The sequence below is a fragment of the Danio rerio genome, chromosome 12, assembly GCF_052040795.2.
Source record: "Danio rerio strain M-AB ecotype USA chromosome 12, GRCz13ab, whole genome shotgun sequence".
NCBI lineage: Eukaryota > Metazoa > Chordata > Actinopteri > Cypriniformes > Danionidae > Danio > Danio rerio.
Window position 1 is genome coordinate 10,740,859 of NC_141032.1, and position 11,642 is coordinate 10,752,500.

Genomic DNA, 11,642 nt, shown 5'->3' on the forward strand with positions numbered 1-11,642 from the left:
CTGTTCCTGGATAGCCACCTTCCTGCAGATTTCAGTTTCAACCCATATCAAACACACCTGCCTATAATTATCACGTGGTGGTGTTCAGGTCCTAATGAATTGGTTCAGGTGTGTTTGATATGGGTAGCAACTGAAATCAGCAGGAAGGTGGCTCTGCAGACAAAGGATTGGCAACCCCTGCAGTATTGGGAAATATCCATACACACTTATACACTACGGCTAATTTACTTAATTCACCTATGTTTGGACTGTGGGGGAAACCGGAGCACCCAGAGGAAACCTACGCCCACCACCAGGAGAATATGCAAACTCCACACAGCAATGCCTGCCCTAGTGAAAAAAACAGCTTAAACCAGCCTAAGCTGATTGGCTGGTTTCAGCTGGTCGACCAGGACCTGGTCTTAGCTGGTCAGCCTAGCCAGGCTGGGAGCCCAGCCAAAACCAGCTATGTCCAGCTTAAACCAGGCTGGTCAAGCTGGTTTTAGCTGGATTTAGCTGGTCATTTTCCAGCCTGACTAGCTAAGACCAAGCTGAAATGGCTGGAAACCAGCCTGGAAATGGCCAAAACCCCTCTAAAACCAGCCTGGTCGACCAGCTAAAACCAGCCAACCAGCCTAGGCTGGTTTAAGCTGGATTTTTCAGCAGGGTGGCCCAGCCAGGACTCGAATCAGGGACCATTCTTGTGAGGCGACAGTGCTAACAACGAGCCACCATGTAACCCCATGTTTTAAACAATGTGTTATAATTAATATATGATATTATAAATGTATAGTTGCAGAAGGTGTTTTGAAGCGGTTAGTCGGTCCACGGTTGTTTACTTGGTAAAACTGCATCGTTTTAGCCTTTGTAAACAGTAAAACCCGCCTTCCTCTCTGTGTTGACACTGACGAGTGTTGAGTAAGACTTGCCTGAAATTACACTTTAAAACTTTCTGTCAACAACGACTTTAACGTTACATTTCAAAACGAGCAGGGATCCACACAATGCATGAACGAGCTCTATTTCCGTATCATTTCTAAACAAAATATTTGTGTATTGTACGCTAGCCATTACTACAATAGGCTGCATAATATATTCATAGTTCATACAATAAACTTTCTCAGTAACAGTTTCAAGCGAAAGTTATTTGGCAACCCAGAGAGAGGGAGGAGATCTGTGAAGCCACACACATACACTGATAAATAGAGATTGGTCAGACTCTTAAAATGTTGTTGAGAGGCAACCATTATGATAAATGGGGGCTTGACAAGCTTTAGAGGAAGAGATGACACGCTCAACCGACATCGATAGACAGTTACACAGATACTGACGAATATATCGACATGTGAACGCAATGTGCTCACGCCTGACTCAACCGGACGCTTTTCGAGTAACTCAATAACTGTTTTGATTCGTTTATTAGCAATTATTAGCGTTGAAAACCATCAAACATGTCTTCGAGATCGGGTTTCTCGGTCAACCCCAGTACCCCAATAAACCCCGGGATGAACCCCATGAACCCCGGTCACAGCAGCGCCCCGAGAATGCCAGCATTGCCTTTGAATTCACCCTACAGAGGGATGAGCAGCACCCCGAACCAGTACCACCAAGTAAGTGACGCAAAGTACTCTTTATTTGTTCTGAGGCGCGTTTAGCACCACGCCATGGCTCCACTCTTCACTTTTCACTTTTTCATATAGGAAGTGTCAGTGGATCAGCAACTCCGGCGATTTAATGCCACATTTATGACTTTAAATATAGACGGAAAATAAGCTAAGGGATATTTTATTCGAAGTATACAAAGAAACTGTCCTAAATGTTTTAATAAATACTTTAGTAAGACACACGAAGAAACAAACAGCTACTTCCGCATTTTAGTCTCAATACAGCGCGATTTAGTAACCAAGTTTACCTGCGCTTTTTAAATCGACATGCCTTTACTACAGAAAAACTCAATTCTTGAAAAATAGTAATCCCAAATAAACCTTTGATTTGTTATTCTGTTATTAAACCACGTTATTTACGCGTATAACTGCGGTCATGCAAATTGTAAGTACGTAAAAAAAAGATAGATAACACTGTTTCCATTACATTAAAACCACGGTAAATTTTCGTAAGGCTGTAAAAACACGTTCATCTTCTCACAAACATTGCATTTTGTCATACAGCATACGATTTCGTTTGCCAATATTGTTTATCAGTACAATTTGTGCAATAATAAGACCAATATAGAAAGCCTTTAATATGTAGTGTGCATTCAATATTCAATGATAGCATGATACTGCTCCAACTAAAGTTAAAAAAGGTTTTACAACTTTTGATTTAATAATTTATCATTAAATGAAAAGGTTAACCCTTACTAAGGTCAATAAAGCTTTTAAAAATACTTAGTTTTGTATTTATGAAATGCTTTCATATTGTAAAGTCTTTCTGTTTTTGAAAGTCATTCCTTAGTCCTGAAGTTTTAACAAATTTAAAGTAGCTAAACTGAATGCAGGATTTCTGCTGGGTCTTAAAATGTCTTGAATCTCAAAATCCAAATTTTAGGCCTTAATTTACTGAAATATGTGCTGTAGATCTTAAATCTTTTTAAGAGTTTGAACTAGCAACGTTTTTGCTGTGAGGCAATTGTGCTACCCACTGCGCCACTGTTCAGCCAGTCAAGGTTTTAAAACCACCAAAATTTGCTACACCGTTTTTTAGCACAGCATTATTCATTCATTCATTCATTTTCTTGTCAGCTTAATCCCTTTATTAATCTGGGGTCGCCACAGCGGACTGAACCGCCAACTTATCCATCACATTTTTTTTACGCAGCGGATGCCCTTCCAGCTGCAACCCATCTCTGGGAATAGGACAACATTATCTCCAGCAGAAAGTATATCAAAAGATGCCATTTAAATGGTAAAGAAATGTGTGTTTTTGAAACAAATGAAGACAGCAGAAGTCAATGATTCATTTGAATTATTTAGTCTTGCATGTTTATTGCTCATGTTCTCCTCGTGTTCGTGTGGGTTTCCTCCGGGTACTCTGCTTTACCCCACAGTCTAAACACATGCGCTATAGGTCAATTGGGTAAGCTAAATTGTCAGTAGTGTACAAGTGTGAATGCAAGAGTGTATGGATGTTTCCCAGTGATGGGTTGCAGCTGAAAGGGCATCTGCAGCAAAAAAACATGCTAAATGAGTTGGCGGTTCATTCCGTTGTGGCGACCCCAGATTAATAAAGGGACTAAGCTGAAAAGAAAATGAACGAATGTTTACTGCTCTAATATTATAAATGTTTCTTAAAATAAAATATTTTGTGTTTAAAGGGAAAACGTTGTTGTTTACCCAAACATTTAAAAAGATTATATTTTAGAGCAGTAATCACAATATCGTGAAAGCATGATTTTTTTTTTATCCGAGGCTATCATACCATCAGAATTTTATACCACCCCATGCCTATTTGTAAGTCATTATTCTTTACTGCAAAAACACGTTCAGCTTCTCACAAACATTGCATTTTGTCAGACAGCATACGATTTTGTTTGCCAATATTGTCTATCAGTACAATGTGTGCAATAATAAGACCAATATAGAAAGCCTTTAATATGTAGTGTGCATTCAATATTCAACGATAGCATGATACTGCTCCAACTAAAGTTAAAAAGGTTTTACAACTTTAAATTTTAAAAAGCTTTTAAAAATATCTAATGTTGTTAATTGTATTTATAAAATGCTTCCATATTGTAAAGTCTTTGTGTTTTTGAAAGTCATTCTTTAGTCATGAAGTTTATAGAGGTAATGTTGGTTTTATATTCGGATATTCAGACATTCTCCTTAATAATACAATTTCAGAAAAGTATTATTTGTAAATTCTTAATAGGGAAATCATATTAGCAGCCAATGACTATCAAAGTACAACATTGTTCATATCAGTTATATAGTGCTAATGTTTTCAAATCGTCCTTGCATGCTAACTCAGACCGAATATTCAAAGTAGCAAAAGTAAACAATATATGAAAGTGCAAATATAAAACTTTACCTCAATATGAAGTTTTAACAAGTTTAAAATGAATCAGGGTTTCTGCAGGGTCTTAAAATGTCTTAAATCTCAAAATTTAAATTTTAGCCTTTAAAAGCACTCGATTTACTGAAATATTGTGTTGTAGGTCTTAAATCTTAATTATCCTTTGCTCATCTATTGCTACCCAATCTGACCAAAACCCATACAACTACCAACAATTATCTCAATTAAACTTTTTATTTAAAATGTAATTTCGTAAACTCTATTTATCATAATGGTTGGATTATTTTCCTTACAATAACAGTTTGAAAGTTTGAAAGTTCTCCATGTACTTTTGGCCATGTCATGGACACTGACCTGGGCAGATTGTTGTGCATAGATTTAGTTTATAATAATAATTATTATTATTGTTATAATTAGTTTTTAAAACTTTTAAAACATTTCTTCATTTTTTTTTTTATTCTAAAGAAAGTTTATGTTGGGAAAAAAGTGTATAAATAAAAACTGAATTTTTTTATTTATTTTATTTTATTTTTTTGATAGGGAAAATAAAAGTCTTTTCCATCTGGGCCATTAAAAAAATCGTTTAATGGGTCTAAAATTTTATTCATAATGATTTTAAAAGTATCTTAAAACGTCTTAAATTTAACTCTGTGAAACCTGCAGAAACCCTGTGAATGTTTGTCTGCGCTTTGTGAGTTTCAAATGTGGTAATACTCAAATCTTACAATAATGTACAGCGGCCAAGTATGCCACTCAACCGAGGAATGCCAATGGGGGGCATGGGGTCTATTGGTTCCCCACTGCCTGGTCCATCATATAGTGGAGCCATGCCTATGCGACCTGGAATGCCTCAATCTGCGATGGACCCGACCCGAAAGAGACTGCTTCAACAGCAGCCTGGGGGTCTTATGGGCCCAAGAAGAGGGTTAGTAAATTTATTGTCTTTTTTTTTCATGGAAAATAAAAGACCCTATGAGGTCACAACAAAGTTCTTTATGATTACTTGCTTAGAAATATATTTTCAGTGGACTGTTAGTGAATGTCCTGTTTCCATTCATGCTGCTGTGTGCAGCGTTTAGATGAATATCTAAATATGTGCTGTAACGTTTATTACACTGTTACAAAATCAAAATACAGGTAACAATGAGCAGTTAAAACCGTAGGCATCTGATTAAAAACATGTCAAATTATATAAGCATGCCTTAAATTCTGCATGTATTTGATGAGAGATGTGCTATTACTCATCAAAACAACCAGGCAGTTGTTAGTGTCAAACGACAAAATGGGTAAAATAAAAATGAACGAAGTTGTGGCCATTTTAGCTGAGGTGTTGCAGATTAGGCGACATGTTTAATTTTAAGCTTTTTTAAAAAAATTTGATGGCAAATATTGTAACTTTCTTTGGTAACACTTTAAAGTAATTAGTTAAGGTTACTTTTTTTACCAACATAACTAAGTATAAACAATATTGTACAGCATTTATTTTAAATCATAGTTTAAGTTTGACACGCAGTGGTTGAACTAGGTATTACATTTCTGGATCAAAACAAATGCAAGTGCAGGTTTCCAGATTGACCAACTGGAGCGAGTCTGACAATCAAGCCTAAAGGCTGAATTAAGTCATATTCTAAATAAAAGCAAAGGCACACGATTGAAGGAATATTTTCCATGTTAAAAGGAGTTTTTTTCTAACCAACACCTTGAATTTATATATTTGAAACGACTTCTATTTCTCACTGGTGAACAACAACTAACAATGATCACCTCAGCTACACCTCATGTGCTTTATTTATTGTTAAATACTAATAATGTGAGTTTGAATGCCTTTTTACATCACATTTATTGCCATACTACTGAAAACAGCAGCAGATAGATCTTGAAGATAAAACAAACTGTTTGAAATTGAACTGTAGAACTGTAAAATAATGCAAACAAGCACAAAGTGATATCAGCATGTACATTTAATAATGTTAAAGAGGTTTACTGTGTATTAATTAGATTATAAACCTTAACATTTCGCCGGAGTGCAGTGAGTGTACTATTCTGTGCACCTGAAAGGCTGTATTTAAATTTGTCGTGTTCAGTCAAGTGCAGCGGTTCCCAAACTGGGTTGCGCAGTCTGACCACCAGGGGTGCGCAAGAGAACATTTGCAATGGTGTAAAACTTTATTTTTATTATATTTATGCGTTTATCTTGGGTAAACTTAACATCATATTTTTAAAGAGAAATGACATTCAGTGAGAGAAAAAAAACACATCAGAAATTGTAATTTACAACCTATTCATACTCACTCATTTTGCGGTTTCACCTCTGCGTAACAATAGTCCCAACTATATTATCTTTAACTAAAGTTAACAAAGATGAATGGATACTGTAGTAAATGTTTCGATCATTGTTTGTTCATGTTATTAAATACATTAGCTAACAATAATAATAGACGATTATTTTAAAGTGTTTCCCTTCTTTCACATAATTTTACCGTTGGGAGACAAAAGGATTTTAATCCAGTAAAAACTTTTACATTTATAGCCTAAATCAGTGGTTCTCAAACTGTGGTACGTGTACCACTAGTGGTACGCGGGCTTCCTTCTAGTGGTACGCGGAGGAATGAAATATGTCATGTACATGCTACATATAATTCAAAATGTATCAAAGCTTATGTATATAATGTGCCATATATGACATATAGCCTATATTACTGAGGTAATCTGCAACGTTTTTTAACTGTGCAGAGTTGTAGCTGCTTTACTGGGCCTACTACGCTACTGTATTTTAATACTGCTCGTTTTGTTGGTACTTGGAGAGACAATTTTTTTCGGAGGTGGTTCTTGATAAAAACATTTTGAGAACCACTGGCCTAAATCATTGTGAAATTAGCCAAAAAATATTAAATAAAGCAATTTTTATTGAAATTAGTCAGTGTTTTTGCTCAGTCATTCTTTAAGGAAATATCCATAATTTTATAAATGTTTATTAAAAATATTAATAGTTTAATTCTAAGTCTTGTGAGGAAGGATTTGTTGGGAATTGGTTGGATAGGATTGTTTAAGATTAACTGTTGCGTACAGTTAAGGTCTCCAGCACTTTAAACTGTGCACTCAGTAATTGAAATAATATTTGAACATATGTCCGTGTTGAGTCATGTTTTTACACATCTGCTCCACATTTTCAGAGTGAAGAGGCGTAAGATGGCTGACAAAGTCCTCCCACAGAGGGTGAGTTTAGCCAGAGTAGCATAAATCAGTTTTTTTGTGTGTGTGTGTTCCTTAAGTGCATAGTTTCTCATGGTTTCGCTGTTCTCCAGATCAGGGATTTGGTCCCAGAGTCTCAGGCATACATGGACCTTCTGGCCTTTGAAAGAAAACTGGACCAGACCATTGCTCGCAAACGCATGGAAATACAGGAGGCCATCAAAAAGCCCATCACGGTAGATGTAATCAATTGAAGTAGAAATACAGACGTGACTTTTGATTTTGTTTATGTTAAAGTGATAGGTCATTGTATACTTTACCATTTTTAATTTCTCTCTCTCTCTCTCTCTCTCTCTCTGTGCAATAAAAACAAATATTAACTGGATGTTGGTAACCAAACAGAAACATAAACAGCTTTACAAAGACCTGAGGTTGAGTAAATGATGAGAGAGTTTACCTTTCTCTTTGGAGCAACATCAAGAAACTAACCAATTTGTTTAACCCATTCATCAACTAACCTAGTCTACGGTGACCTTGGCTCCATTTACACTGCATGGTTCAAGTGACTCAATTCGGATTTTTTTTTCTTCCATGTGGCGTCAGATATGGCGCATGTACATGCAAGCAGGAAAAAATCATGGATTCCGATTTACTCAAATCAGATTCAGGCCTTGTTCAAATGTGGTAATTTATCCAGTACGAATCGGATCTGTGTCCTTGTGTCTGCAGTAGGGATGGGTACAGAAACTCGATACTTTATCGATATCTTTGCTATATTATAAAAGACCGAAGTATCGGTAAGCTCAGACATGAACAGTTCTGCTATCGGTACTGGAGAATTATTACTGAATAAACATTACTTACAGTAGCATAATTTAACTGGCCAACCTTTTCTAATTTGCCATATTTGATATTCATCTGCACAGTTAACAGTCTTATATGAGAAATGCTCATGTTTCCAGCGAGCGCGTCAAGTATAAAAGCCTTCACAGTTCTCGGCTGTGCGCGCACACTCAGCGGAGGCTCACGCTAAGCACACATGCATAGCTCGCAACACAGACTCGCGCTCACACAGCTCGTAAGCTTCAGAGTGAACCAAACGAGTTGTATTTCCCGAGTGTACAGCGACAATTACCGTTGCAACAAGTTGTTTTCTTGTATAAGCAGAAACGCAAGCAATCTGGCTAAGTTAAAGTATCTTTAAAAAGTGCATTAACTGCAATGAAAAGTTTTGACTGCCTAGCTACTAACAATAATTTTACATCATCCACATTCCACATCGTTATGTTGGCAGTTAATCACCTAAATTAGCCTAATATTAATAGTTAAATAGATTTATTCAGTAGCCTAAATAAATGTTGAACATTAAAAATGCTTTTACATCAGCTGTATTTACAAATATAACTTATGAATAGCCTAATAATAAACTGTTTATTAAGAAATTAAAAAAAAACGGCTTGTTTCTACATTGCAAGATGCTCCAAAACTGTATCAAAAAACGTTAACTCCCAAAACGCAGTTAACTCGTTTATGTGAATGCGTTAATGAAAATCATAAACATTATCGAATTTAAGTGCATTTTGCAACTTAAAGCGGGTATTTTCTACTGCAGGGAGCACAACAAACCAAGAAAGATCCTGACTTCTGTCAGAGTAGTCAGACATGTTGATTTTTTTTTTTTTCCCGAAGAATGGTTAAAACCAAAAGTAATTTTCTTTCAAACCATTGTAAATTCTTTTACAGGGAAAAAAAAAAAAAAAAAAAAAAAAAATATATATATATATATATATATATATATATATATATATATATATATATATATATATATATATATATATATATATATATATATTTTTTTTTTTTTTACAATTATTGGTTTTGTTTCATTGCATTCAAAAGCTTAAAAAAAAGTTGTTAATTCTGTTCAATTAGTTAGTTTTTTTTTTTTTCCCAAAAAAGGAACAATACAAAAAGTACCAAACCGATCAGTGGTAATGATAAAAGTATTAATACCGTAAGAACCTTAACAATACCTATCCCTAGTCTGAAGTGTAAGCAGGTAGATCGGCTTTTCACCAGAGTCCCAAACCCTAAATCTCATACACGAGGACTTTAATATTGTCATGTAGCACAAGTATTTAAGCATGTTTAGCGAGAGAGAGCGCAACATTTGTAACGTACCCAATATAAACTAATATAAAACTGTTCTATACATCACATGCATAAATCACGTTATGGGCATTATATTAAGATGCCTACTGGTTTAAAAAGGCCTAGATAAAAAAAAGATGGCCAAATGAAAACTTTTTCTGTCATAAACTATAGTAAAAGCTAAAGAATACAACAACAACAAAAAACAAAACAAATAAAACCCTGCAGAATAAATACATGAAATGAGAAAAGAGCGCTCTTTATTCATCAGCTGTTTGTCAGCGCCTGCTCTTTTTTTTTTTTTTTTTTTTCCCTGGTCATTGCATCTTTGCTGTGTGCAGTGTAAATGCAGACAATCGGATACGAGTCACTTTTAAAAGATGATGGAAGCAGGTCATCACAAAATGTAAATTGACCATCAAGATCCGCAGTGTAGATGCAGATCAAGAGATCTTAACACACTGAAAACACACGCAAAAAGAAAACAACACCAGCAAATTAAGAAAACACCGTCATTGCTTTGACAAAATGTGTTGCAAATCCCCACAACACATGCACATTTTGATCGTAAAAAAAAGTTAGCATGTTGTTCTTTTCATCATTAGCTTAATATTAGGCCTAAATAATTTTTAGATCATTCTTATATGCAAATTCTTTTGACCTCATTTTAACAGTGTATGAAGCGTTGCGAATTTATTTAATGTAACCTTGAATTTATATTTATTTAACGATATCAAGTCATTCATTAAATATTTTTCTTTTCGGCTTAGTACCTTTATTAATCTGGTGTCTTCACAGCAGAACGCCCTGCCAACTTATCCAGCATTTGTTTTAAGCAGCAGATGCCCTTCCAGCTGCAACCCAACACTGGGAAACATCCATACACACTCATTCACACACATACACTATGGACACTTTACACTTTCCAATTCACCTGTACCGCATGTTTTTGGACTTGTGGGGGGAAACCAGAGCACCCGGAGGAAACCCACGCCAACACAAAGAGAACATGCAAACTCCACACAGAAAAGCCAACCGACCCAGTCGAGGGCTAAGAGGCAATCGTGCTACCCACTGCTCCATCGTGCAGCCCAGGATATCAAGTCAATTTAGCTATTTTATATAATAGCGTTCATCAGTTTATTTAGACTAATAGTATGCAAAAAAACTCACCTACAACTTTACTGACTAGTGGTCACTGCACAATAAGCACTTAGGCCACCACATGCAGCATGCTCTTTTTCTTTAGGAATAACTGGAAGTCAGTTATTATCATGTATTTATTATCTCTATACACTTTGTTCTACCTCATCCAGCAAAAACGCAAGCTGAGGATCTACATTTCGAACACTTACACGCCTGGCAAGCCAGAGGGCGAGGAGGCTGAAAAAGTGGCATCCTGGGAACTTCGAGTGGAAGGCAAACTCCTGGAGGATGTACGTAATATCTTTCATTGCGTTTGCTTGTTGGCATGGGTATGAGCTGGGAGTATGTCTGAACATCAGGCACTAAACTAGATCTATTGAAATTTATTAAATAATTGTTTAATCATGGTTGTTTCAGATGACTGCAATTTCTTAAATAGCAACAAGGGCTAAGACATACCCAAAACACCAAATGCACATGCCTTTTAACTTTCACCATATTAAGAAACTGCTTGTGTAAATTGCATTTGTACAGCATCTTTCTACAAATTACTAGTTTAAATAATAAAACACCAGCAATGCCAACACCATGTTGAGAAAATAGAAGCTAATAGCTAACTAGCTGTTCAGGAGCTAATCTTGCTAACCTGTACTTTTCTGTCCTGTGTGTGTGTCACATGTGCTCGGTGCCATTTTGTGTGTTTATTATGTTCATGTATTTGTTGATTTATTGTGATTGCTTCTAAATTAATCAAAATGCAGTACATTACTTATTACTAGGCCCACACAGATTCTCTGCACACAGATTTTAGCCCATCATTGATTCTGTTTATTTATTTGTGTAAATGTATGTAAATTTGATTTATTTCGTTTGTAAATTAATGTCAGTACAATTATTGACTAATATGAAAAAAAAGTACAATGTAAAAAGGTTTTACTTTTTAGTTTATATCTTAACGTTTTAGTTATGATACTCCAAAAATCATTCCGCATAAATCCGCAGTTTTTTAACAAAATTCTGTGCAGAAATGGTAAAAGATGCCCGCAGATTCTGTCTGGCCCTACGCATTCATTCATACATTCAAATTCTTGTTGGCTTAGTCCTTTATTAATCCGGGGTCGCCACAGCGGAATGAACCGCCAACTTATCCAGCACATTTTTAC

General features: G+C 35.7%; 1 protein-coding gene across 3 annotated transcripts in view; it reads left to right on the forward strand.

The window, feature by feature from the left end:
• Window positions 1-1,207: 1,207 nt before the first annotated feature.
• The window catches only part of smarcd2 (SWI/SNF related BAF chromatin remodeling complex subunit D2), a 28,963-nt gene continuing 18,528 nt past the window's right edge, over window positions 1,208-11,642 (forward strand). For 2 of the 3 annotated variants that reach the window (XR_015503886.1, XM_087275928.1), the window contains exons 1-5: window positions 1,208-1,589; window positions 4,728-4,915; window positions 7,164-7,206; window positions 7,296-7,418; window positions 10,650-10,769. Coding sequence is in view for 2 of the 3 variants with exons in the window: in XM_087275928.1 (XP_087132054.1) it covers window positions 1,431-1,589; window positions 4,728-4,915; window positions 7,164-7,206; window positions 7,296-7,418; window positions 10,650-10,769 (633 nt within the window). In the remaining variant the exon portion in view is untranslated. The remainder of the gene's footprint in view (window positions 1,590-4,727; window positions 4,916-7,163; window positions 7,207-7,295; window positions 7,419-10,649; window positions 10,770-11,642) is intronic. The other variant, XM_087275930.1, reaches the window with a different exon arrangement.